The sequence below is a fragment of the Aotus nancymaae genome, unplaced genomic scaffold, assembly GCF_030222135.1.
Source record: "Aotus nancymaae isolate 86718 unplaced genomic scaffold, 86718_ANA_hifiasm-v0.15.2.pri h1tg000039l, whole genome shotgun sequence".
Classification (NCBI taxonomy): Eukaryota; Metazoa; Chordata; class Mammalia; order Primates; family Aotidae; genus Aotus; species Aotus nancymaae.
Genome location: NW_026988453.1, coordinates 5,156,266 through 5,183,978, shown reverse-complemented (window position 1 = coordinate 5,183,978; position 27,713 = coordinate 5,156,266). Strand labels below are relative to the sequence as shown.

Here is a 27,713-nt window from a genome sequence, read left to right as displayed (position 1 = left end):
GTATCTAAAAAGAAGGATCCAGTGGCTCATACCTGTAATTCTAGCATTTTGGGAGGCCGAGGTGGGCAGATCACGAGATCAGGAATTGAGGCCATCCTGGACAACATGGTGAAACCCCATCTCTACTAAAAATACAAAAATTAGCTGGGCGTGGAGGCACGTTGCCTGTAATCCCAGCTACTCTGCAGGCTGAGGCAGGAGAATTGCTTGAACCCAGGAGACGGTGGTTGCAGTGAGCCGAGATTGCGCCATTGAACTCCAGCCTGGCGACAGAGTCAGACTCCGTCTCAAAAAAAAAAGGTAGGATCTGTGTGACCCACCTCCATTAATGCCACAACTTGGGGAGTTCCTGGCCACCCTGAGCCAGGGTGAGTGAGATGGTTACTCAAATAAAAGGTGACTCCACCTCCAGAGATACTCCTTTCGTTAACTCTATAGCCTGAGGACTAAGAAAGTCATGGCCAGAGCTTCTTGCCTTCCTCCTCTCTGAAGCTCCTGGGTGCCTAGGAGAGAGTTAAAGTCCAGGATCCCCCCCATCCCCAGGCCAGTGCAGGCAGGAGAGCCTGGGGCTCAATAGGATTTTCCCCAGCCCTTCAGGGGGCCTCCTCCAGGGAGCCTGAGGCAGACACATCCTCCACCCAGTCCCTCCCCCAGGAATGTGGAAGAACCGGCTTCTAGCCCCAGGGCTGCTCACGTGCTCCCTGCCCTGAAGAGCACCTGGCTGGGGCTCCCGGGATGGCGGGGTGAAGAGGAGGATGTACAAGAAAAATGAGAGGGCTGTCAGCTCCCTTGCCTTGTTGGGGCTTCCTCACGGGTGACACGGAGCTGAGATAAGGGATCCCTATCGGCTAGCACCTTGAGATAAGTAGGAAATACTTGGATTTGAGGTCAGTGCCTTGGAGGCATGGGATGTAGGTGGGGACAAGGTTCTGGGATAGTGGTCTAGGGAGCTATGGAGCAGGACGCCAGGGCCTTCCCCGTATTCTGCGGTGGCAGGAACAGCCCAATGGCCTCCCCTCTCCCTACAGAGCTTGCGCATATGGCAGCACAGCCTCATCTTCGGGATGGAAGGATGTCCTATAAAAGGACAGGCACATCCAGTAGGCCTGTCAGGTACCAAAGTGGTGAACGAGGCAGGCTACACAGCTCAGGATACCCATGCTAAGAAATGGGAGGTCCCACAGTTAGTGGAGTCACAAAACGGCGGTACAAGGGCTTCCAGCCTTAGCTTCCAATGACCCTTCTTGATTACTGGGCCTATTGGTGCAATAGGTTTTGTAGAGCAAAGAAACATAGCTACTGATAAGTTAGGTAACAGGTGGGGGAGAGGGGGAGGCAACTGGATGGCCCTAAAATAGTCCTTGCCAGTAACATACTGCCAAAAACAGTCCTGAAAGAGCCACAGAAGCAGTTTGCTATCAAAACGCCAGTGCCTGGAGTAGCTCTTCCGATCCCGGGCCTCCGGATCCCTCTCCTGTGACCCATGTCACCCTCTCTGAGGGTGGAGCTGAGTGTGCCATGGGGCAGAGGCTTCTCCAGTCTACCACTTGGTTACCACTAATGCCTTGCTCTTGCTGAGTGAAAGCAAATCGACTGTTCCCAACGCTTGTGCAGAGGGAGGAAGCCTGTTTGATAACCTCAAGCTGAGGACGGAGCAGAGCTGTGAACAGGCTGGTTCAGGGGTGCCTTGTATTGAAGAAAGGCAACTGAAACACACTCATATTTCTTCCAACCGTCCCCTCATCCCACTCCCAAACCCAGATTGCTAACTGCTTAGGTCCCATGTTGAGGCCGGGAAATCAGAATTTAGTGCTAAGTTCTGAAAGACTTTACTGATTACCACACCATTCATAGTCATCTAGGGCCAAAGACAGGTGAGGCCCAGGGAAACCCTGGGGTTGGAGAGAAAGGTAGAGAAAAAGTCCTAAAACACTTTTTTTATTTTTATTTTTGAAATAGGGTCTCACTCTGTCACTCAGACTGGAGTTCAGTGGCACAATCAAGACTCACTGCAAACTTGACCTCTTGGGCTCAAGTGATCTTCCTGCCTCAGCCTCCTGAGTAGCTGAAACCACAGGCATGCACCACCATCCCCAGCTTTTTTTTTTTTTTTTTTTTTTGAGACGGAGTCTTGCTCTGTCACCAGGCTGGAGTGCAGTGGCGTAATCTCAGCTCACTGCAACCTCCGCCTCCTAGGTTCAAGCGATTCTTCCGCCTCAGCCTCTCGAGTAGCTGGGACCACAGGCGGGTGCCACCACACCCGGCTAATTTTTTTGTATTTTTAGTAGAGATGGGGTTTCACCATGTTGACCAGGATGGTCTCGATCTCTTGACCTTGTGATCCGCCCACCTCAGCCTCCCAAAGTGCTGGGATTACAGGCGTGAGCCACCGTGCCTGGCCTTTTTTTTTTTTTTTTGAGACAAAGTCTTGCTCTGTCACTCAGGCTGGAGTGCAGTGGCACGATCTCAGCTCACTGCAACCTCCACCTTCTGGGTTCAAGAGATTCTCCTGCCTCAGCCTCCCAAGTAGCTGGGACTACAGGTGTGCACCACCACGCCTGGCTAATTTTTTATTTTTTAGTAGAGACAAGGTTTCACCATGTTGGCCAGGCTGGTCTCGAACTTCTGACCTCAAGTGATCTACCTGGCTCGGTCTCCTAAAGTGTTGGGATTATAGGTGTGAGCCACTATGCCTGGCCTTTTTTTTTTCCTGTAGAGATGAGGTCTTGCTATGTTGGCCAGGCTGGTCTCAAAACTCCTGGGCTCAAGCGATCCTCTCGCCTTGATCTCCCAAAGTGCTGGCATTACAGGCGTCAGCCACTGGGCCTGTGTAGGGTAGTCCTACAGGGTTCTGTGAGTCCCTCCTGGCTGGCGCAGACAAGACATTGTAGAAATAAAAGACACAAGACACACAGAAAAGAGAATTTGGGTCCAGAGGTCTACTGCTACTCAATTGCAGGAGACCAGCAGTGGCCCTGAATGCTGGGAGGGGAAACTCTCATTTTTATTGAGTTGCAAATGTGGGGGCAGGGTGGGTAGGGCATGGTCTTGGTGGTGGAGACTGGGGGCAGGGTAGATAGGATGTGGCAGTGGTAGTGTCATTCAGGTAGGGGCTGGGCTATTTCTGGCACCCGAAGTGAGGTAAGGAGCATAATGCATCAGTACTTTTTCCAAACTTATCAAGAAAGAACAAAGACATAAAGATTTATATTACTATTACTGATTATCTTTTCTAAGAAAAACCAGGTGCAGAAGCAGAACATGAGAGTGGACATGGAACGTGACCACTGAAGCACAGCATCACATAGAGACAGTTAAGCCCCGGAGGTCTGTAGGCCTCCCTGACAGCTGTCAGTCCTACCGCAAGAGCTTGGAGAAGCGGAGTTTTCTCCTAACTCCTCCGGGGAAGGAGAGGCCTCAGCTATTTTGGACGTCTCCTTTCCTAGCTGGCTAAACAGCGGGCGCTTTCACAGTGCTGGTGCTGCTGCCGCACAGCCAAGGCGCCCTCCAGCAGCCCTTACGCTGGTGTGACAGAGGGCTTAGAGCATCTTGCCTTAGTGTCATTCATTTCACAATGTCACCCCAGGTTCACACTTCCGACCTGAGAGGCATTAGTAAAAGAATTAAGATCACCTATGAATAACTAATAACTACTACGCTTGTATTTCTAGTTACTTTCTTCTTTATTATTTATATGGAAATAGGTGGAGGCTTTTTCCTCCTGCCTCCGCACTTGTGGGATCTCCCCCTACATGCCTGGCCCATTTTTTTTTTTTCAGTGATGAAAAATAGGCATGCTGCTGCAGATAGAGAATTCAGCTGCTTCACGGAGAACTGAAATGCTATTCCTTTTTCATTTTCCTGCACCAGCTGTGCCATTTTGCCATATATTTTTTTCCTATGCATGTGTGGGACACCCACCCCCTTCACCCTGGCTGTTCCCTGAGGACAGGGAAACACTGTCATTCTCTGGGCCTCCCCCAGTGACCTTTCCTGAACAAACACAGTGAGGACTCCTGGTGAAAGAAATTTAATAGTCACTTAATCCATAACTCTTTTTGCTTGAAAACTTTATTAAAATAAGGATTAAACCTGAAAAAAGGGCGATGAGAATGCTAGCCGTTTGCATAAAATCAGCAAGAAAAAGGAAACAGGGAGAGAAAGAGGAAAGGAAGGAAGGGAGAAGGGAAGCAGGAAGGGAGGGAGGGAGGGGAGATCATTCCTCTTCACTTCTCCCCAGAGACTCAGAAAGGGAGGAGAAGACCCCCTGCCCTCAGTGCCTGCAGCCTGTAGCCGGGAGAGCTGTGGGCAGGTTCTCTGTCTCAGGGCTCAGTGGCCTAGAGAAGTAAGTTCCTACCAGAGCAGAGGCCCAAGAGTCACAGACACCTAAGCCTAGAGAACAGGTTATCCCGAAGAGATATAAACTCCAGAACGCTGATCAGAGAACTGGCATTTGGGAACAAACAACTATTCTGTAAGCCTAGAGAGCCTGAAGAGGCAGGGCCATGCACACGAGCTTCTAACTGCCCTTGGGTGCCAGGATCTGTTGGACATAGTTGACGACATTGCTGTGGAGCTGGGAGGCGGTGGATGCGAACGTCTCCTTGGCGAGGGTCTGGGCCACCTCGCTGCCACCCATCATTGCATGGTACAGCGGAAGTGTGTACTTCTGCTTCCCCTGCAAGAAACACACGTGCCTAAGCAGCTTTCCAGGTGGGTGTGTCCAGCCTGCCTGCCCCGAGTCCCAGTCTAACAGCAGCCATGGCTAGGTGCTAAAAGGGATGTGGGTATCACAGCTGGAATGAGGAGTTTTCCATCAGAAGTGCTCTAATTCAGGCATCTTCTTGGGGGCCAAAGATCCATGGAGATGGATCTCAGTATGCATCCCAATCCATGCTAACATGGGGATATCTACACTCAACAAAACGAATGAGGTGGGTTGACACAATGGGACTCCAGACTTTTGGAAAGGCGTAGGTGGTAAGCCACCAAGTGAACAGCAGGTATCGATGGCTTCAGCACATAAAGCTCATGGCTGCAGATGGTCCAACTGCAGTCAAACAAAGGAAAACCCAAGGAAAGGTCAAATTCAGGCAAATGTAAGCCAGTGACATCACAAGTTCCTAAAATCTGGAGCCTTGAGGAAGCTGTCAGAGGGCTCAGAATATCCCCAAAGAGGCACGCAGCCCTGACTCCATGCAGATCAGGAAATCTGAGCATTGCTTCCTATCCAGCCCAGCCCCCTCCCTGCTCTGGAATCTGATGACATCCAGTTCATCCTGAGAGCCCTGGGCCCTTCCCCAACAGGGCAACTTTCACATGGTGATGAAGGGTCTGGTTGGGGTCCCAACCGTGCCCAAGTCACAGGGCAGAGGGGACCTACCCTCCCAGCCTTCGCTCCTCTTGCTCATCCCCTGGCCCCTTTCCCTCTTGAGTTTCCCACATGATGCCATCACCCTCTTTCCCACCTGTGGGCTAGCTCTGAGCAGTTTTTTTCCCTGGGGTCCCACCAGCTAAACTGTAAAAAGCTCTGAAAGCCTGCAGGCCTCCTCTTGTCCCTAGGGCAATGCCTCCAAAGCCACACTAGTAAAGAGGCTGAGGGGTAGGGTCCTCAGGTCACTGCCCCTCCCTCGGTGTCTCAGACGAGTCCTCGATGAGCGCTGCCCACGTGACTCCTGCACGTATGGCTGAGTGGGTCCCGGGGTGCTTGTGGGAGCGGCCAAGCAGGGGTCACCCACCTGGTCCTCCAGGAACTCCTTCACTTTCCAGAAATCTTCCTGGTGGTCGTTCTTAAGGACGATTTGGCCCCATCGTAGCCGCAGCTCTGCATTCCGGGCATTTGAGATATTTGGGTATGTCTCTCCAAGTTTTTTCACATTCCCTGGAGAAGAGAAAGAAATGGTTTGTGGCTGGGCACGGTGGCTCATGCCTGTAACCCCAGCACTTCAGGAGGCTGAGGTGGGTGGATCACTTGAGGCCAGGAGTATGAGACCAGCCTGGCCAACATGGCGAAACCCCGTCTCTACTAAAAATACCGAAAAAGAAATTGGCCGGGTGTAGTGGTGCATGCCTGTAATCTCAGCTACTTGGAGGCTGAGGCTCTAGAATCAAGAATCACTTGGGGCTGGGCGCGGTGGCTCACGCGGTCAAGAGATCGAGACCATCCTGGTCAACATAGTGAAACCCCGTCTCTACTAAAAATACAAAAATTAGCTAGGCATGGTGGCGCATGCCTGTAGTCCCAGCTACTCGGGAGGCTGAGGCAGGAGAATTGCCTGAACCCAGGAGACGGAGGTTACGGTGAGCCGAGATCGCGCCATTGCACTCCAGCCTGGGTAACAGGAGCGAAACTCTGTCTCAAGAAAAAAGGAAAAAAAAAAGAATCACTTGAACTCAGAAGCGGGAGGTTGCAGTGAGCCAATAGCACCACTGCACTCCAGCCTGGTCCACAGAGCGAGATTAAAGCAGACTTATTTCCCCAAAATATCCCGTCCCACTTTTCCTCCCACCACTCACCTGCTAAAAGTCATCCTGGCTCTAACGTTTTTCACCCCCTGGTGAGTATTATTTTGACTGAGCAGCCAGAAAGCATTAGTGGCTGAGAGCTTTGGATGACTGGGTTCTGTGTGACCTGTCTGTACCTCAAGTTCATTCTCTGTTACCTGGCCATTAACATCACAGCACCTACTTCCTAGAGGAGTTGTGAGAATTAAATGACTTAATAGACACGAAGGGCTTACAAGAGTCGCCTGCAGAAGCTTCAGACTTGAGGCATGCCAGGCTTTACTACTTTGCCCTTGTGGTGCTTGTAAGTAGAACCTATAACCTCCAGATGGCACATTCTTTGTGGAGTTCCAGCCTCCCTATTGTATGTGGCAGTCCCCTAGGGGCAAGCATCATTACGTTTTGTTTGTTTGTTTTTTGAGACAGAGTCTCACTCTGTCACCCAGGCTGGAGTGCAGTGGAATGAACTTGGCTCACTGCAACCTCCGCCTCCCAGATTCAAGCGATTCTCCTGCTTCAGCCTCCTGAGTAGCAGGGACTACAGATGTGTGCCACCACACCTGGCTAATTTTTGTATTTTTAGTAGAGATGGGGTTTCATCATGTTGGCCAGGCTGGTCTTGAACTCCTGACCTCATGATCTGCCTACCCTGGCCTCCCAAAGCGCTGGGATTACAGGCATGAGCCGCTGTGCCCAGCCAGGACGCTACTTTTTATAAGTCTCCCTCTGGCCCCTGACAGAAAGCTCTGCACACAAGGAGTCTTGATTCACCATTTTTTCTTACCAGGAGGCAGAGGGGATTTCTGGAGGATCTTATCCAGGAAGTAGACCAGCTGGTAGGTCTTCCAGGGAGAGATGGCCACAGCTTCAATAGCCTTCACGTCCAGCTCCTCCGCTGACCACAGCTGGGCTAGCTCTTCAGCAGGCTTCATGAGTGAGTCCCCAGGAGAGAGATCAGGGAGGTAAGGGGGCCAGCCAGGGGTATTCAGCCATCGATCAAACTCAAAACCTGTTTGGTAGAAGGAGAGAAGATATTATCAGAATTCTCTGGCCAGGTTACGGTCAACTGGTTCAGGCAACTCCCAGAGGCCTCAAGTTTCTCCTCTCTCCATCCCAAACTCTTTCCCCAGCATTTCACATTACTTTCCCATATAACCACTTGCTCCCACAGGGTCCTAGTTATCCTAGAGATCGTGCTGTTTCTACCGTGTAAGTGCTTTTTTGGGGAAAAAAAAAGTGCTTTTTGCTCCAAATTAGCGCTGTGTTGTCAGAGCCAAGTTGATGGATGCTATATTCAAGTGCACATTCTTTTTTTTTTTTTTTTTTTTTTTTTTCTGAGAAAGAGTCTCGCTCTGTCACCAGGCGTCAGGCTAGAGTGCAGTGGTGGGATCTCGGCTCACTGCAACCTCCACCTCCTGGGGTCAAGCAATTCTCCTGCCTCAGCCTCCTGAGTAGCTGGGACTATAGGCACGTGCCACCACGCCCAGCTAACTTTTGTATTTTTAGTAGAGATGGGGTTTTACCATGTTGACCAGGATGGTCTCGATCTCTTGTCCTCATGATCCGCCCACCTCGGCCTCCCAAAGTGCTGGGATTACAGTTTTTGTTTTTTAAAATATTATTATTATTTTTTAAAAGATGGGGTTTCACCAAGTTGGCCAGGCTGGTCTTGAACTCCTGACCTTGTGATCTGCTCACCTTAGCCTCCCAAAGTGCTGGGACTACAGGCTTGAGCCACCATGCCTGGCTCAAGTGCACATTCTCTTACCGATCACCAGAACCACACTGTATGTAAGCACTGGGGTTCTAGGACCAGGCTGCCTGGGTTCCTACCCCAGCTCTGCCATTAACCAGCTGGGAGGCCACAGGTGTGTTACTTTACCTCTCTGCACCTCAGTTTTATCTATAAAGTGGGGGTGATAGGGCCTACCTCAGTGATAGTTATAAGGATTACATGAGCAAATAAACAATAAAAGCTTAGCATACCACCTGATGAATAGAAGTACTCTGGAATTATTATTTTTGAGACGGAGTCTCACCCTGTTGCCCAGGCTGGAGTGCAGTGGCGCCATCCACTACACCCAGCTAATTTTTGTATTTTTAGTAGAGACTGGGTTTCACCATGTTGGTTGGCCAGGCTGGTCTCAAACTCCTGACCTCGTGATCCACCCGCCTCAGCCTCCCAAAGTGCAGGCGTGAGCCACCGCGCCCGGCTGTATTCTGGAATTATTAACTACCATTAGCTACAGAGTCTCATGATCTTGAAATGCAAGCCTCCAACCAAAGAGTAGGTGCTGCTAAGGCCTGACCATTCCCACTGTCAGAGGACACGGACTTCACCTAACTTCACCAAACCAAGAACAGAGTGACTCAGGGTTCAGTTCACAGCAAGAAGTGGGGGTATGTCTAACGGACTGTGGCATCCATGACAGGACATCGTTCGTCCTTTCTTTGGAAGCGGTACCTCCCAGGCAGAAATCAGGACAGCCACTGGGGCTGCCCTCACTCGGAAGGCCGTAGGAGGGACTGCCACCGCTCCTGCCATGTGAGTTTTGGCTTGGGGCAGTGCTGCGGCAGCAGCAGCTCTCCGGGTAAGCTCAGGGTCTATGTGTGTCCAGGTGGGAGGAAAACCAGCGGAGAGAGTAAGGAAACAGATTGGGAGAAAATGAGGCAGAGAGGAGTCAAATGAAGTCATTTTTGTGAAATAAATCCCAGGATTCTGGGTTTGCTCCCCAACGTGCCCCTACCTGGCTGACTCTGGTCCAGTGTTTTCCCATCCACCACCATCTTCCAGAGTGTAAATTAGATATTCTTCGCTATTTTAAAGAAGCCTGTGGGCCAGTTTCTCTGCTTACCCGGAATGGTATCCACTCTCTTTTTCTTAAGCTCAGGGAAATATTCCAAGTAGAAGTCCAGAAAATCATCGGCTAAGATGCTTTGGAATTTGAATTCATGGACATAGGCCTGTGAGGAGGGAAGACTCTTCAGACCCTCTCTGGCCCTGTGGGGAGTGGAGTCCCTCTGTGTCCTGGGTCCTCCTCCAACCCCTTACCTCTTTCGCCCCCTGCCTCTACCCTTGCTCTGGCCCAGTGGCTTTATCCGCTCCTCTTCCTTCTCCCCTCATGTGACTGTACCTTGAGAAAATTGTCAAACTGATCCTGATCACCCACCAAGTGGGCCAGGTATGAGACAAAGCAGAAACCTTTCTCGTAGGGAGTCTCATTATAGGTGTCGTCCGGGTCAACACCTGGCAGAGGAGAAAGCAGACAAGATTTGAGCTTTTGTAGCCTGTCACCCTTAACGTTCTTCTCCAGCTCCAGAGTCAAAGACTAGCAGTGGAAGAGATCAGAATTCAGCTTCCCCAGCAACAACAAGGCCAAGATCTCTCTCTCCAGATCTCGGCCTGTCTCAAGGTGCTTCCAAGGATCTCAGAAGGGCATTCACTGTGGATCTAACACGAGGACAAAGAAACCAGCCTTCTGGAGGAACAGCCACATTTCCTTAGTCCCAGGATATGCTTTGTGTGGGTAGTTTCCATCAACTTTTCCCACTGAGCACCAGGCTATGTCACTTCCAGCCCTACTGGTCACCACCTAAATACTCAAACCTCCCCTCCCAGATCAATTGTGGGTTTTTTTTGTTTGTTTTTTTGAGACTGAGTCTCGCTCTGTCACCCAGGCTGGAATGCAGTGGCACGATCTCGGCTCACTGCAACCTCTGCCTCCTGGGTTCAAGCGATTCTCCTGCCTTAGCCTCTCCATTAGCTGGGATTACAGGCGCACACCACCACACCCAGCTAATTTGTGTATTTTTAGTAAAGATGGGTTTCACCATGCTGGTGGCTAGGCTGGTCTCAAACCATGATCCGCCCACTGCAGCCTCCCAAAGTGCTGGGATTACAGGCGTGAGCCACCGCGCCCAGCTAATGTGTTGTCTTTACAACTGTTCCAGGCTAAAACTAATTACCAGTCTCCAAGAAATTCATCTGCACACTTAACGGCATCAAGGAACATGAGCTTCAATTGCATTAAAAGGTTTCAGATTCGGCACACATGGAATGAAGGAAAATCTTAGGAAGTAAAAAGTTCTGAACTTGGAGAGTGGACCTGGATCTCAGCTGTAGTCATGCCCTGGTTAGATAAACGACCTGGGCAAGACATTTAATTTTTCTGGCACTCAGACCTGTCCTCTGCAAAATAAGGGTAATGCTTTTACTCTACAAAATCCACAGGTCTGCCCTGATGACGATGAAGGAATGGGAAAAGGCCTGGTAAAATGATATGGACTTGTACAAACACAAAGCAATGGTAAAGTCATCACGAACCGCACAGAACTGGACAGAACTCCTATCTGGCTGCAATGGCTTGGGTTCAGTCAGCCTAGTGACCAGAGAATTGGCTAGAAAGAGCTCTGGAGCACTCCTCCCTCTGAAGAAAGTATTCTAAGTGTGCACTGATCAACATGAAGCTCAAATTAACTTGGGGCTCCAAGCTCAATCGAGGGAAGTGGGTGTCAGACAGAGGAGCCTCCTGGACCTGGTTCAATCTTCACACGGAGCTTGTTGAGTGGGTGTTCCTCTCCAGTGATGTCCATGTGCTGACGCAGCAAAGCCCGCCCCGTTGCAGCCTCCAAGCAGGTGTATGCAGCGCCTGGTACAAAATCAAACGTAAGCCCGAGGAAAGTCTGTCACCACATCCAAATGTATTTTCCTGTGCTGCCTCCTTGTGGCCTTAAGAAGAACTGTGACAGATACCTGAAGCTTAATAGTATTACCCTCCTGGGGACCCAGGGCAAATAGGGACAGTTACAGAAAGCCTGACTTAGTCCCTAGCTCCCTGTTGCTCTGGGTTACAAAGGACTTGGTTAACTCAGGCTGTTGGCCTCTCTCCTAAGTGAGGACTGGGGGAATCACACCTTTCTAACAGTTACCTTTGCTTATCAAAGTACTATATTTTAATTTTATCTTATTATTTTATTTTTTGAGACAGAGTCTCACTCTGTCACCCAGGCTGGAGTGCAATGGCACGATCTCAGCTCACTGCAACCCCTGCCTCCTCCTAGGTTCAAGAGATTCTCCTGCCTCAGCCTTCAAGTACCTGGGATTACAGGTGTGCGCCACCACGCCTGGCTAATTTTTGCATTTTCAGTAGAGAGCGGGATTCACCATGTTGGCCAGGCTGGTCTGAAACTCCTAACCTCAGGTAATCTGCCCGCTTCAGCTTCCCAGAGAGCTGGGATTACAGGTGTGAGCCAATATGCTCAGCCTTATTTTTAGATAATTATTTAATCTTCTTCTTCTTTGTTTTTTTGAGACAGAGTCTTGCTCTGTTGCCCAGGCTGGAGTGCAGTGGCATGATCTCAGCTCACTGCCTCCCCAACTCAAGCAATTCTCCTATCTCAGCTTCCTGAGTAGCTGGGACTACAGGTGCACACCATGATGCCTGGCTAATTTTTGTATTTTAAGTAGAGACGGGGTTTTACCATATTGGTCAGGCTGGTCTCGAACTCCTGACCTCAGGTGATCCACCTTCGTCAGCCTCCCAAAACGCTAGGATTACAGGAGTGAGCCACTGCCCCCAGCAATGATTTGATCTTCTATGAAAGTCAGAATTATTTTCATGACTGTTTCTGTCAGACAAAAGAAATTATCACCCCCCAAATTTTTAAGGATCTCTAAGTCTTCCTCTGCATTAAAAAAAATGACTGAGAGACGAGTGAAGGGGAGGGAGACAGGGTTTTTGAACCAGCCAGCTCTGCCCCTTCCTAGATGTTCTGACTCTGAGTAAGTGACTCAGTCTCTCTCAGCCTCAGTTTCTTTAACTGTACAATAGGATAAAAATATTTGCTTGGGCTGGGCATGGTGGCTTACGCCAGTAATCCCTGTACTTTGGGAGGCCAAGGCAGGTGGATCATGAGGTCAAGAGATCGAGACCATCCTGGCCAACATGGTGAAAACCTGTCTCTACTAAAAATACAAAAATTAGCTGGGTGTAGTGGCGCGCATCTGTAGTCCCAGCTACTTGGTAGGCTGAGACAGGGAAAATCGCTTGAACCCGGGAGGCAGAAATTGCAGTGGGCCAAGATAGCACCACTGTACTCCAGCCTGGCGACAGAGCGAGACTCCTAAAAAAATTTAAAAAATTGTTTGCAGGATTCCTAATGGCTGATTAAGATGTTCACAAACAGCTCTTGCTATATACATTCTGAATGAAAGTACAGATTTGTACGAACTTTCTGGAAAGCAATGGACAATATGTACTAAAAAGACTAAGTAATTTAAAATGTTCAGGGCCAGGCACAGTGCCTCTCACCTGTTGTCTCAGCACTTTGGGAGTTTAGGCAGGCAGGTCACTTAAGGTCAGGAGTTCGAGACCAGACTGGCCAACATAGCAAAATCCTGTCTCTACTAAAAATACAAAAATTAGCCAGGTGTGATGGTGTAAGCCTGTAATCCCAGCTACAAGGGGTGGGATGCGGGGGAGCTGAGGCAGGAGAATTGCTTGAGCTGAGATTGCGACACTGCACTCCAGCCTGGGCAACAGAATGAGACTCTGTCTCAAAAAAAAAAGGTTCAGATCCAGAAGTTATGTTTCTAAGAATTTATCCTTATTGAAATAATCTGATATAAATAGACATTTATATGTAAAGAAGTTTGCCAATATATTTCAATGGAAAATTGTAAACAACCAGTAAATGATGAAACATCCATACAGGCAGCTATGGAAGAAAATCTAATGACCTGGGGAAATGTTTTAAAAACATCAGTCATAGTTTGACCATTCATACACACAGAAAAATGTTGGGAAGAATATACTACTGCCTCGTCTCTTCACTCCCACTTGTATTCTGAAATCCCATAAGGAGATCACACTGGCCCCACAGGTTAAGAATGGGAGGCAGAGTCCTTAGGAGAGAGGTGGGCACTTTACCAAAGAGGATAGTGGAGATCCTCCTCTGGGCGTACATGGTGAAACCTTCATTGAGCCAGAATTCACCCCAGTTGGCATTGGTGACCAGGTTCCCAAACCAACTGTGGGAGATCTCGTGGATGATGACATCTGCCAAGGAGCGGTCCCCAGCTAGCAGGCAGGGGGTGACAAAGGTCAGACAAGGGTTCTCCATTCCTCCAAATGGAAAGGACGGTGGCATGAAGAGCAAGTCGTACCTGCCAACAAGCGGGGAGGTCACCGAGAGGCCCAGGCTTCCCAGATCAGACCCTACCTCACTTCCCGGACCAAGGGCTTTCCAGTCTATTTCCAAGCCCTAAGAGATGCAGTCACTAAACAGGCAGAGGACAATCTCGGGCCCAGTGTGGAAAATACAGCCCAGGCTCCTCAGCGCTTCTCCCACGTGGCTGCCCTGCCTTGCTGGGACTTCCCTCGTCCAGGTGGTGTCTGCTCTCCTGGAGCTCACTCTCCAGGCACTTGTTTCCCTCTCTCCTTCCAAGCAGGTGTGGAGATGGTAAGTATATTATCAGCTCCATCACACGGAGTTCCCTGGAGGCCAACCTGGAGTCATAAAGACCAACATGGAGCCTTTTATCTTCTGAAGACGTCAAAGTTAAAAATGGAGTGTGGGGAAACTTCCAGCCATGGGAAAACACGGGTCAACAACGGCCCTTGACGGTGCTGCCCCATCTCAAACTGGCAACTGCAGGGCACATTCTGATCACCTCAAGAACCTCTTTTCATCTGGGCACGGTTGCTCACACCTGTAATTCATTAGTCCGGGCACAGTGGCTCACACCTGTAATCCCAGCACTTTGGGAGGCCAAGGCAGGCGGATCACGAGGTCAGGAGATCGAGACCATCCTGGCTAACATGATGAAACCCCATCTCTATTAAAAATATAAAAAAATTGGCTGGGCTCCGTGGCTCAGGCCTGTAATCTCAGCATTCTGGGAGGCTGAGGTGGGCAGCTCTCTTAAGGTCAGGAGTTCGAGACCAGTCTGGCCAACATGGTGAAACCCTGTCTCTACTAAAAATACAAAAAATTAGCTGGGTGTGGTAGTGGATGTCTGTAATTTCAGCTACCCGGGAGACTGAGGCAGAAGAATCTCTCAAACCTGGGAGGCGGAGGTTGCAGTGAGCCGAAATCACGCCATTGTGCCCAACCTGGGCAATAAGAGCTAAATTCAGTGTCAATGCCCTCCCCCCAAAAAAAGTAGCCAGGCATGGTGGCATGCACCTGTAGTCCCAGCTACTGGGGAGGCTAAGGCAGGAGAATCGCTTGAACCCGGGAGGCACAGGTTTCAGTGAGCTGAGATCGCGCCACTACACTCCAGCCTGGGCAACAGAGTAAGACTCTGTTTCAAAAAAAAAAAAAAAATTAGTTGGGTGTGGTGGTAGGCATCTGTAATCCCACATACTCTGGAGGTTCAGGTAGGAGAATCACTTGAACTTGGGAGGTGGAGATCATGCCACTACACTCCAGCCTAGGCGACAGAGCAAGACACCCATCTCAAAAAAAAAAAAAAGCCTCTGCTCCTAGGTCCTCTCTTCAGCAACAGTGAGAAGCCTGGCTCACACCCTCCTCATCTCCTCCTCTCCTTCACTTCTGGGATCAGGGAAACTTTGCACTGGGAGGCAGAAGGAGAAGAAGCCACACCAGGAGGGAGAATGGGAACCAGGGACTCAGTTTAACTGGAGACATTAGAGTCAATGCAATACCACACCTTCCCCAAACATAAGGTCCAAAAAGCTTCTCTCCTGTTGCCAAAAATTCTTCTATCACTCCGTCGTACTCCTTCTTGGCAGCATCAATCAGGCAGGGCTCGGCCCATACCCGGCTCCTAAAGACAAGAGAGCAGAGAAAGTGTAATGGTGACTAGAGACCACTGCAGAGTCCTGATCCGAAAGCACCTGGAGAAAACCGGCTTCCGCCAAGTGAATGTGACAATGCAGTCAACCACAGTGACAGGCGGCGCAAGAACAGGTCACCCACACAGATCCAAGAGACGGCTCACCACACCTGAGAAATAAGAACCCAGGACAGCCTCGCAGAGGTGGAAGCTGCCTCTTTTAGGCAACAGGATCTAAACCCACAGTGCTACCTGGTTATGGCTTCTCTACTGAATGCGATCTTGCAAAAGTTATTTAACTTCTCTGAGCCTCAGTTTCCTCATCTGTAAAATGAGTGAAGATTAAATAAGACAGCATTACGAAAGCCCTTCAGACAGTGGTTTATACAGTAAATTAGTTTCCTTCTCCCTACTTATAGGAAAGATGAAGAAAGGGTTCTAATAATAGAATCTGGAATTGAAAGGAACCTTAAGAGAAAAACTTTTTCTTTTTTTTTTTTTTTTAAAGACAGGATCTTGCTCTGTTGCCCAGGCTGGAGTACAGTGGCATGATCCAACCTCTGCCACCCGGGGCTCAAGTGATACTTCCACCTCAGCTCCCCCACCCTAGGACTACAGGTGCATGCCATCATGCCTGGCTAATTTTTTTTTATTTTTTGTAGAGGCAGGGTTTCGTCATGTTGCCCTGGTTGGTCTCAAACTCTTGGGCTCAAGTGATCCACCTGCCTCAGGCTCTCAAAGTATGGAGATTACAGGCGTGAGGCACTGTGTCCAACCTAAACCAATTAATGTTAATAGAAATTTGTTAATTGCCTTAGCACAATAATGGGATTGTGGTTATAAGGGAGAATGCCTTTATTCTTCAGAGAGGTTCACAGATATACTTGCTTTTAAATAGTCTAGCAAAAACAGAAACAAATCTACTCCTAAACAAAACTAATATGACAAAGTGGATGGTTCTACAGGTGATCAATGCATCATCCTTTCAATTTTCCAGATATTTGAAATTTTCATAATAAAAAGATAGGGAAACAAAGGTGACTTGAGGAGTCCTCCAACAAAAACAAAAACAAGATCCAGTCTAATGGAAAGATGCAATGGCCTCAGGGCTCCTGCAGCTAAAGGCTCTGCTCGGCCCAGAGCCCCCGGCTGTGCCATAGAACTGCTTTCCCACACGGACATATGAATGAGACTGGCCAGGCCTGGTGGCTCATGTCTGTAATCCCCGTACTTCGGAAGACCGAGGGGGACAGATCACTTGAAGTTAGGAGATTGAGACCATCCTGGCCAACATGGTGAAACCCCATTTTTACTAAAAAAAAAAAAAAAAAAAAAAAAAATTAGCAGGGCATGGTGGTATGCGCCTGTAACCTCTGCTACTCGAGAGGCTGAGGCAGGAGAATCACTTGAACCCGGGAGGCAGAGGTTGCGGGGAACCAAGATCACACCATTGCACTCCAGCCTGGTGACAGAGTGAGACTCTTTCAAAAAAAAAAGAGACTGACGGCAAAGTGGGATGGGTCCAGGCCACAATGAGGGAAAACTTCCTCTCTACCTTTGCTGAAGCACAGGAACTATTCCTACCAGGAGGAAAAGATACAGGGAAACCAGTATCGGGTACTTCTCAAACATCAAAAGCAAAGACCTAGCCATGCAAAACTGCACTTGCATGTGAGGAAGCACAGAGAGTCTGGGCTTACTAGAGGACAGGATCAGACTGGGATGGGGAGGCAGTGGCACGAGGTGGGACATGAGAGGCCCAAGAGGGTCGGGTCACAAAGAGTCTTATCTGCCCTGTTACAGAACTGGACCTTCAGGAGATCGAGACCAGCCTGGTCAACATGGGGAAACCTTGTTTCTACTAAAAATACAAAAATTAGCTGAGCGTAGTGTCATGCGCCCATAGTCCCAGCTACTCGGGAGGCTGAGGCAGGAGAATCACTTGAACCCGGGAGGCAGAGGTTGCAGTGAGCCGAGATCACGTCACTGCACTCCAGCCTGGGTGACAGAGTGAGACTCCGTCTCAAAAAACAAACAAACAAAAACTAGAACAGGACCTTCAGAGCCATGGGAGCATTTTAAGCCAAGTGACATGATCGGATTTAGTTTTAAGAGATCGTTCTGACTGCAGGACACAGGAAATATGTTAAACTACAAGAATGGGTGAGCTTCTACAAGAAAAGCACGCAGGAGAAAAGAACAGGTCAAGGACAGAAGCTTGGGGTAATACCGACACACAAGGAGCTGGGCAGGGGAGTCCAGGAAGGAGACCAGAAAGGATTAACCAGAAGGCCCTATGACCAGCATGGGTGGTGCCACAGAAGCCAGAGGGCCAACAGGGAAGAAGAAAAATAGCAGAACCCTGAAGACGAGGGCTAAAAAGCATCCCATGTGTCATCTGTGTTGAGGTGAATGGCCTCTCTTACTACACAGTTTCAATGGCATGACAGGGGTGGGGCCTGGATTCCAACAGGTTGTAGCAATAAATGACTGTGGGATGGGGGAGTTTTCAAGAAGTGCAGCCAGTGAGTATACATGCCACTCAAGCTACCTGGATACAGAGGAAAGGACAGTGTTTTTTGCCAGAAGAGAATATCTGCTCAAGGGTTTTTTGAGTTTGTTTTTGAGGTGGAGTCTCACTTTGTCACCAAGGCTGGAGTTTAGTAGTGCAATCGTGGTTTACTGCAACCACCTCCTAAGTTCAAGTGATTCTTGTGCTTCAGCCTCCCAAGTAGCTGGAATTATAGGCATGTGCCACCACGGCCTGGATGACTTTTCTATTTTTAGTAGAGTTGGGGTTTCACCACTTTGGCCAGACTGGTCTCAAACTCCCGACCTCAGGTGATCCGCCCACCTCGACCTCCCAAAGTGCTGGGATTACAGGCGTGAGCCAGCGCACCCAGCCTTGAGTTTGTTTTTTGCTTTGCTATAGATCTAAGAGAAACTGGCGCTTGCCTAGAGGGGGAGGCTGCAGGTTTGAAGAAAGAGGTAAATGATGAGACGGAGTCCCGGAGGGCATGTGGAGGGAAGAGATTTGGCTTTAAACAGAAGGAAGGACCTTCGTCAGAGTCCAGAAGGGTAAAAGCAGATGAAATGACTTTTTAAATGGAGGACAAGAAACTGACATAATCATATCTGATGAATTTAATATTCTCAATAAAGCAGGAGACAAGACCATCTGCTTAAGTGAGGGGATGGGGTTTGGATAGAAACTTGAAGAGTAAAGTCTTAGAATTGCTTAAAGGAAGTGAGATGGAAAGATAAATAAAAGGACTGTTGAACAACCTTGAAAGCACATCGGCTGCTGAAGACTGTACATCTGTTACATTTTTCTTGAAAACCCCACAAATGTCTATTTCGACTTTTCTTTAATTCCAAGTTTTCAGGAAGAAATGCGAAAGGTACGTATAGTGAATTACTGTGCAGTCTCATTATTTTCTACATCTCCCAAATACCCACTCATAGAAGTAGAGAAAAGGAATTGTATAACAAGGGACTGGGACATTACAGCAGCGGGAGAGTGGGCAAGGGGGTCTGGGGTGTTGGTGAGAGGTAATCAGCCACATACTTGGGCAGGGAGAGAAGCCCAGCCAGGAGGGACTTGACCGCCCAGGAGAAATGAATAGCTTTCCAGAAGGGAGGCTGCCATGTGTTTAAGGGGGAGACACGGTGGGATCTAGTGTGAGGGAGGCCGTCAGAGAGCTGGAAGGTTAGCAGAGTCAGAATGAATGAGGATATGGTGCTTAAAAGTTCAGATATTGTACAGTTCATGACAATGACTATGTCTAGGCCCTAGACTCCAGAACATGGCTGTGAATGTGGGTGGCTGACAGAGTGGAGAAGGCTCCTCGAGTAGAGGTCAAGAAACCCTGAAGGTTGGTGCAGTGGCTTATTCCTGTAATCCCAACAATTTGGGAAGCTGGGGGGAAGGATCTCTTAAGTCCAGGAGTTCAAGATCAGCCTGGGCAACAAAGCAAGACCTTGTTTCTGCAAAAAATAAACAAAATCAGCTGGGCATGGTGGCATGCACCTGTGGTCCCAGCTCCTCTGGAAACTGAAGTGGGAGGACTGCTTGAGCCCAGTAGCTTGAGGCTGCAATGAGCTGTTGTTTTGACACTTGCACTCCAGCCTGGGAGAGAGCGAGACAAGAAAGGAAGGGGAAAGGGAAGAAAGAAAAGAAAAGAAAGAGAAGAAAGAGAGGGAGAGAAGGAGGGAAGGGAGGGAAGGGGGGAAGGGGGGAGGGGGGAGGGGAAGAGGGGAGGGGAGGGAGGGAGGGAGGAAGAAAGGAAGGAAGGAAGGAGGAAGGAAGGAAGGGAGGGAGGGAGGAAGGAAGGAAGGAAGAAGGAAGGAAGGGAGGGAGGGAGGGAGGGGGAAAAAAGAACCCTGTAGCCACCTTTAACCCTGGGTATTAGACAGAAGGGAAAAGTCACCAAAGATGATGTGACAGGACACCAGACAGAAAAAGACCATGGGACAGCAGTCAGTGTCTTCAAGGAATTACTTTGTGAACTGTTCTACCACCACCTTGGATTTCAAAATTACCACAGTCCTTAAGCCCACTGGACTTCAGCTTACTACAAGTAGAAGGGTTAAGACAGGCTAGCCTGGGTCATCGAAGATCCCTCCGCCAGGACCCACATTTCAGTCAAAATAAATGAGAATGCGCCTGGGTGCGGTGGCTCACACCTGTAATCCCAGTACTTTGGGAGGCTGAGGCAGGTGGATCACCTGAGGTCAGGAGTTCGAGACCAGCATGACCAACATGGTGAAAGCCCTTCTCTACTAAAAAATACAAAACATTAGCCTGGCATTGTGGTGGGTGCCTGTAATCTCGACTGCTCGGGAGGCCAAGGCAGGAGAATCACTTGAACCTGAGAGGCAGAGGTTGCAGTGAGCTGAGATCACGCCATTGCAATCCAGCCTGGGCAACATGAGCAAAACTCAGTCTCAAAAAATAAAAATAAATATAAACACAAAAATCAATAAATGAGGATGCTCTCAGTCAAGCCGCAATCTCATCACCAGTAGTATAGTGCAAAGGGCACTAGATTTGCAATGGAAATACCTGTATTTTAATTGCAGCTTTGCCAACTAATGGTCCTGCACAAGCCATTCACCACAGACTTGGTTTGCTTATTTTTAAAATGCAAAGAGTATCATCCTCATTGAGTCTGTGTAAGGATTAGACAAGATTATACATTAAAGGGCCTACTGGGGTATATTCATAACTCCCCTCTGCCCAGGATTTTCTTGCTGCAGTAACAGGGACTGGGATAGGTGGCACACCTTGTCAAAAGCCCCTCCAATTTAATACACCCCCACAACACCCTAAGATGTCACCCAGAAGACAACGACTATCCATCTAATCAGGGAAGGAGTAAGTCTTTACCACCAGCTAAGTGGATTCTGTCACCTGGTTCGATATACAATGGTGTCATTTTATCACAGGAGTACAAAAAAACTCTTTATCATTCAATATCTTTAGAATCTATTTTTCTCTCATTTCCCATTAATAGTTACAAATAGAACCTTAGTAAGGATATTCTTGAAAACGACATTCCTTCACTTATCTATCTGCTCGTCTACTGCAAAGATGACGTCCTTTGGTCATTCCCTGCCCTGCCTATTGGGAAGACAGCCCTTCGTGAGAGGAAGGCGCTTTGTCTTTCCAGACTGGTACTGTTTTGAGTGTGTGCAGTGGGAGCAGATGCCAACAGAATCCCATCTATTATTCCATCTGATAACCAGAAACTAAGACTCCTGATACCAGCAAGTGCCACTGAGCCAAGTTATGAAGTCTGAGGCTTGTAACTAATCTTGTCAAGGACACCAATGTCTCCAGAACTGGGAGCAGGGCCAGAGATAAAGCACAGCAACAGCGCCAGGAAAAGGTCACGGTTTCACTGTCCAGCCTTTGATGCTCCCACATCGGGGCCAAGCTATGGTGGCAGCAAATATGAGAGCCAGGAAAATCCTATGCTCCTGGTCAAACCCCTTTTCTCAGAAAACCTTACAAAATCCCTTTTTATCTTGACAAGATCCATCTGACTTCATGGAGGCATTGCTGTCACCACAGGCTTAGATTCACGCATCTGCTGTGGACACCTCCCTCTTAGAAGGAAATAATAATACCAAAGTTGTATATTTCCAGGAATTAAGTGCTAGAGAAAATGGGGAGATTTGGTACAAAGATAGGAAAGTAAATATAGGTGCTAGAAGGGCATTTAGAACTTAAATATATTAACAAAGATCCATTTCCCAGGCTGGGTACAGTGACTCACACTTGTAATCCCAGCACTTTGGGAGGCTGAGGCGGGTGAATCACCTCAGGTCAGGAGTTAGAGAGCAGCCTGGCCATCATGGTGAAACCCCGTCTCTACTAAAAATACCAAAATTAGCTGAGTGTGTGGTGCATGCCTGTAATCCCAGTTACTCAAGAGGCTGAGGCAGGAGAATCGCTTGAACCCAGGAGGCAGAGGTTGCAGTGAGCTGAGATCGCGCCACTGCACTCCAGTCCAGCCTGGGCAACACGGCGAGACTCCATCTCAAAAAAAAACAAACTCCAGCCTACTTTCCAACATCCATGGACAACATCCTTGTCCCAGGCAAGGCAGCCCAGGGCAGCACTACTGCTAGCAGGGCTGATGACGTCATTCCAGGCAGCAGGATTAGAACTGGAGACAGGGAGTGAGAAAGGCAGGGAGAAAACAGCACTTCCTCCAACTGTAATCACGCTGCATGCTTCTCAGCTGCAGAAAGGCTCTGGACTCAGAGAGAGGATCCAAGACTGCCCAAGAACCACCCCAGCAGGTCCACTGGTCAGAGTCCTCCTCGCCTCTGAGGTCAATCCAACCTTGCCTGTCGGGTCTTTGTCTCATACCTGGGTCCAACTTCAGCCGAAACCAGATCTCCGATGGCCAAAGCTATCAGATAGGAGGGGATGGGCTGACACATCTGGAAGAAGAACTTATTTGGACCTCTCTTCTCCCAGGTGCTAGCACTCATCACAGCTGTGAAGCCATCTGGGACCTGACAACAGAGAAAGCTTAGGAGATTTTACCTGGAGAGAGTCTCCTTTTGATTAGTTTGAGTAACAGCATGACCAGCCACCTGTGTGTGATGAGAATGGCCCAGAGTCTATCTTGGAGAACACAAGGTTTCAAGAAACTAAATCTGTGCTTAACTGATGGAATTTCAAGGAGGGCTACATACAATTTCAGCAGGTGCAAGAATTAAAAAATAAGCCATTTTTCAGAAGTACTACTGAAGGGATATAATTATTTACCACTGATATGTGACCCGATTGATAGGGCTGAAATTATTTCTTATTCCCAAGGGTGGGTGCACCTAATCTTAGTCTCCTTACCTCAATAAGAGCTGAATATTTGTATTTAACGGCAGGAGTGTCGAAGCAAGGGAAGAAGGCCCGGTTTAGGACAGCCTGGCCCTGGGTGTACACAAAGGGCTTCTTCTTTCCTGCTGTCTGCTCAGGAGTCAACCAGCAAACCTAAGCAAAAAGAACATTTCAGAACTGACATCTCCCACACAAGCTCAGTCTGGCCAGAGAAGGGAGCTGGCTGGAATGAGATAATTTTAGGTAATTCTTAAATCCTTTCTGCCAGATAGTCTGGTTTGGACCAGAAAGCTCTCTCCGCTTGTGTATTTAGTTCATCCTGGAATCTAAGCCAAGGTATAAAGTCCACTTCACAGGCAGAGCCACCAGAAAGGGTCCATTCCTCACTGCATCCCATGGGTCATCTCACGGACCCTGGACCTGGCCTCTGACCCTGTCATGTGTCCCCCACCTATGCCCCTCTCACTGTAGTAGTTTCTCATCAAACAAAAATCTACTGAAGCAGCTGTATGTGGACTTGTGATAAGACACAGAAAAGCAGAACTCAACTGGGAGTCAGTGATTAATAAGTATTTTCTTTTTTTGTTTTTTTGAGACAGAGTATCATTCTGTTGCCCAGGCTGGAGTATAATGGTGCAATCTCAGCTCACTACAACCTCCACTTCCCAGGTTCAAGCGGTTCTCATACCTCAGCCTCCCAAGTAGCTGGGACCACAGGTGTATATCACCAAGCTCAGCTAATTTTTGTATTGTAGAGATAGGGTTTTGCCATGTTGGCCAGGCTGGTCTCCAACTCCTGGCCTCAAGCAATATGCCCACCTCAGCCTCCCAAAGTGCTGGGATTGCAGGCATAAGCCATCACGTCCAGTCTAATATGTGTTTTCTATTTTCTTTTGAGACGGAGTTTCGCTCTTGTCGCCCAGGCAGGAGTGCAATGGTGTGATCTCGGCTCACTGCAAACTCTGTCTCTCGGGTTCAAGCGAGTCTCCTGCCTAAGCCACCCAAGTAGCTGGGATTACAGGCACGTGCCACCACAGCCAGCTAATTTTGTATTTTTAGTAGATACAGGGTTTCACCATGTTGGTCAGGCTGATCTTGAACTCCTGACCTCAGGTGATCTGCCCACTTTGGCCTCCCAAAGTGCTGGGATTACAGGTGTGAGCCACCGCGCCCAGCCTAGTATGTTTTCTATTCCTAAAATTTATCTTTTCAGAAGAAATTTATTTTATATGATAGGTACTGGTTACGTGATTCATAATCTGTTGTCTGTTAGCTCTTAAACAAAGGGGCAAATCTGGGCCGAGCACCGTGGCTCACGCCTATAATCCCAGCACTTTGGGAGGCCAAGGCAGGTGGATCACTTGAGGTCAGGGGTTCATGACCAGCCTGGCCAACATGGTGAAACCTCATCTCTACTAAAAATACAAAAATTAGCCAGGCATGGTGGCACGTACCTGTAATCCCAGCTACATGGGAGGCTGAGGCAGGAGAATTGCTTGAACCCAGGAGGCAGAGGTCGCAGTAAGCTGAGATCACACCACTGCACTCCAGCCTGGGCAACAGAGCAAGACTCTGTCTCAAAAAAAAAGTGGGGGCAAATCTGAATGATTACAACAAAACCTGGTTTTTGCCTATAGCAAACAGGCATTCATTTACCACACAGATATAATGGGGAAGGGGGACAGGGTGGAACACGTCGGTAACAAATACCATTTAGAATTTAGAAATGGATTCGATTACTCCAGGATGATTCACAGGGGAAGAAAACTTTCTGGCTGGACCTTCAAAGACAAAGCAGGATTGAGATGGCTGGAAAGGAAGGGAGGAGACATTCACAAGGAGATGAATGGCAACATGAGCAGAGGCGTAAACAGATGTTGGCTCCAGATGCAGAGTGGGGAGGCAGGCCTGAGCAAGTCTAATGAAGGGCTCTGAACACAGGTCTCTGCCTGATACTATTTAAAGAGGCATAAGGAAGCTACATTGGGATGCTGAGATTTTCTTTGAGATTTTGTGTGTGAAAAGTTTAGTCTCCTTATAACAGGTAGAGCACAGTATAGAAAGGGTTGAGAGAATAACTTCACAGTGGAGAAAGCTGACAAACACTGCTTCAACCAGCGGACCAAGGTCAACGCTGACAGTCATAAATCATGTGGATACTATGCACCCTCAATACCTGATGAAAATGGCACTTTGGCCAGGCGCCGTGGCTCACACCTGTAATCCCAGCACTTTGGGAGGCCGAGGAAGGCAGATCACCTGAGGTCAGGAATTCAAGACCAGCGTGGCCAACATAGTGAAACCCCATCTCTACTAAAAATACAAAAATTAGCCAGGCGTGATGGTGCGTGCCTGTACTCCCAGATACTTCGGAGGCTGAGGCAGGAGAATTGCTTGAATCCAGGAGGCGGAGGTTGTAGTGAGCCAAGATCGCGCCACTGTACTCCAGACTGGGCAACAGAGCGAGACTCCATCTCAAATAAATAAATAAATAAATAAAGTCTATTAAAAAAAAAAAATTAGGGGCCGGGCACGGTGGCTCACGCCTGTAATCCCAGCACTTTGGGAGGCCAAGGCGGGTGGATCATGAGGTCAAGAGATCAAGACCAACCTGGCCAACGTGGTGAAACCCCGTCTCTACTAAAAAATAAAAATTAGCTGGGCATGGTGGCATGTGCCTGTAATCCCAGCTACTCGGGAGGCTGAGGCAAGAGAATTGCTTGAACCCAGGAGGCGGTGGTTACAGCGAGCTGAGATCGCACCATTATACTCCAGCCTGGGCAACAAGAGTGAAACTCCGTCTCAAAAAAAATAAAAGAAAATGAGCTGGGCATAGTGGCACACACCTGTAATCTTAGCAAAGGAGGCTAAAGCAGGAGAATTGCTTGAATTTGGGAGGCAGAGGTTGTAGTGAACCAAGTTCATGCCACTGCACTCCAGCCTGGGCAAGACAGTGAAGCTGTCTCAAAGAAAAAAAAAGAAAAGAAAGAAAAGAAAAGAAAAAGAAAAAAATGAAAACGGAATGAAAGAGCCTGACAGTACATACTCTTTATAAAGAGTCTGAAGTTATGAAGAGGGTGCTACCTACAGGGAGAACTCTCACCAGCACGGTGCCAAGGACAGGAAGGAATAAATACAAGTGTCATCAGTGAAGACCTTCACAGTGCAAAGGATAGTTCTCTGTAAGCACAGGCCTCTGCCATCATGCCTTAAATGAGAGCTATTCAGTTTTGATATTTAAGGTGCCACTGTTAGTGGACAAATTCAGGGAGGACTTGATTTTTTTCTAGTCATTATGTTTAATTTCTAATTCCTGCCAAAAATCAGGGAACAGACTGTAACAGAGCAACCAAACACATTTCCAGATGTTGCTTCTCTATGACGCACTGGAATTTTCCTTTGTCTTAGAGGTTAGTCTCCATCCCATGCTTTGGACTTGAATTTTCTAAACAAGTTCTATCACAGTGTTGGTTTATTTATTTATTTATTTATTTATTTAGATGGGAGGCCGAGGTGGGTGGATTACTTGAGGCCAGGAGTTCGAGACAAGCCTGACCAACATGGTAAAACTCCCTCTCTACTAAACAATACAAAAATTAGCCAGGTGTGGTGGGGCACGCCTGTAGTCCCAGCTACTAGGGAGGCTGAGGCATGAGAATCGCTTGAACCCGGGAGGCAGAGGCTGCAGTGAGCCGAGATCTTGCCACTGCACTCCGGCCTGGACAAGAGTGAGACTCTGCCTCAAATAAATAAAAGAAAAATTAAACTGTAAGCAAGCAGTTTACTGTGAAACTTGCAACCCACTCTACCTGAGAGATAACTGGCAGCCACAGCCTAAGGACTCTCCGGGAACGATTTTCTGACTCTTACAGATATAAGCCACGTAACTCCATCCTCTTATTTCCAATATTTGCCCTCTGCCCCGAAAAAAAGAGTTAACCAACAGTGAGGAGGCCAAATTATTATAACACCTATAGCACCCTGATTCCAGTTCTCACTTTCACTCAAATTCTTTCGTTAATCAAATCCACGACTTCACAGGAGGAAACAAAAAGATAAGAGCTTTAACCGCGTAACTAGAATGCCACACAGAACAAAGAGCTAGGTCAGCATCTGGCTAGTTCCAGAGCCAGCATAAAGCAGAGAGAAGGTGGCTGATAATCAGGGACCTCGGCCCAAAGTCCGAGGCAGCACTAAGCGAAGTGCATGAACAGTAGTAGGTCATCCAGAAAGCCATGGAGGGTCTTAGAAACGGCGGGTGCGAGGAGCGGGAATGAGGCACAATCTAGACAAGCCGCCAAGGCCTGGGAGGAGACGCAGAAAGGATGGAAAGGGCGAAGGGTGCGCCGCCCAGTGGCTGCAGCAAGCCCAGAAAAAAGAAACGAGGCAGCCCGGGAGGAAAAGAGGAAGCAGCGGGAGGAGGCCGAGAGGCGGCGCGCGGGAAGTTCGGCCCCTCCAGGGACCCGGTGGAAGGGTCCTCCCTGTCCGTCCTCCTGGGTGGGTGCGGGTGCGGGTGCGGGTGCAGGTGCAGGTGCGGGTGCAGGTGCAGGGCGGCTCGGGGCCGGTAGGGCGGGCAGGCAGCGGCGGGAGCAGTCCGGGCGCACTTACCCCGGGTCCCTCCCCGACGCGGTAGGTGAGCAGCACCTGGAGGCGCTCGGCGGCGCGGCAGGGCTGCGGGAAGCACACGCACAGGGCCTGGCCGTAGTGCGAGAAGGGCCGCGTGTAGAAGCTCACGGGCTCCGCGGGCGGCTCCTCGGACCCGGGCCGCTCCCGCCGCAGCGCCGCCGCCGTCACCTCCAAGCACGGGTGCGAGTCCAGCCGCAGCTCGGCGGCGTCCTCGGGCTCCAGGCAGCGCAGGTCCAGGACTGCGGTGCCGCTCAGCCCCCGGCTCCCTGCGCCAGGCCCCGGCGGACCGAACTCAGCCCGCAGGTCCAGGTGCAAGTGCAGCAGCTCGAAGGTCCGGAAGTTGGAGGCCGAGGCCACGTCCACCGCCTCCGCCGAGTGCAGCTGCTGCCGGGCCGCCCCGCCGCCGGATGAAGGCCCGCAGCTCGCCAT

General features: G+C 49.1%; 1 protein-coding gene and 1 long non-coding RNA gene across 2 annotated transcripts in view; one reads left to right on the top strand and one right to left on the bottom strand.

The window, feature by feature from the left end:
• The window catches only part of LOC135268214 (uncharacterized), an 11,917-nt gene extending 1,401 nt beyond the window's left edge, over positions 1 to 10,516 (top strand). The window contains exon 2 of the long non-coding RNA XR_010336485.1: positions 10,456 to 10,516. This is a non-coding gene — a long non-coding RNA (uncharacterized LOC135268214). The remainder of the gene's footprint in view (positions 1 to 10,455) is intronic.
• Positions 4,054 to 27,713, bottom strand: RNPEP (arginyl aminopeptidase). Its single transcript, XM_012459487.2, has 11 exons — positions 27,267 to 27,713; positions 22,671 to 22,811; positions 22,185 to 22,333; positions 15,179 to 15,295; positions 13,434 to 13,669; positions 11,040 to 11,153; positions 9,639 to 9,751; positions 9,360 to 9,468; positions 7,289 to 7,513; positions 5,739 to 5,881; positions 4,054 to 4,678 (listed from the first exon to the last, which is right to left on the bottom strand). Exons 1-11 carry the CDS (start codon positions 27,711 to 27,713, stop codon positions 4,520 to 4,522), a joined length of 1,953 nt encoding a protein of 650 aa, XP_012314910.1. The 3' UTR covers positions 4,054 to 4,519.

Bases quoted from the DNA above. Each gene is read 5' to 3' on its own strand.
- RNPEP (XM_012459487.2), bottom strand. From the start codon at position 27,713: ATGGCGAGCTGCGGGCCTTCATCCGGCGGCGGGGCGGCCCGGCAGCAG. The intron at 11,154-13,433 runs GTAAAGTGCCCA...ATTTTGTACCAG, and splicing joins GATCTCCACTATCCTCTTTG to GCGCTGCATACACCTGCTTG. The intron at 7,514-9,359 runs GTAAGCAGAGAA...TCTACCAAACAG, and splicing joins GAGAGTGGATACCATTCCGG to GTTTTGAGTTTGATCGATGG.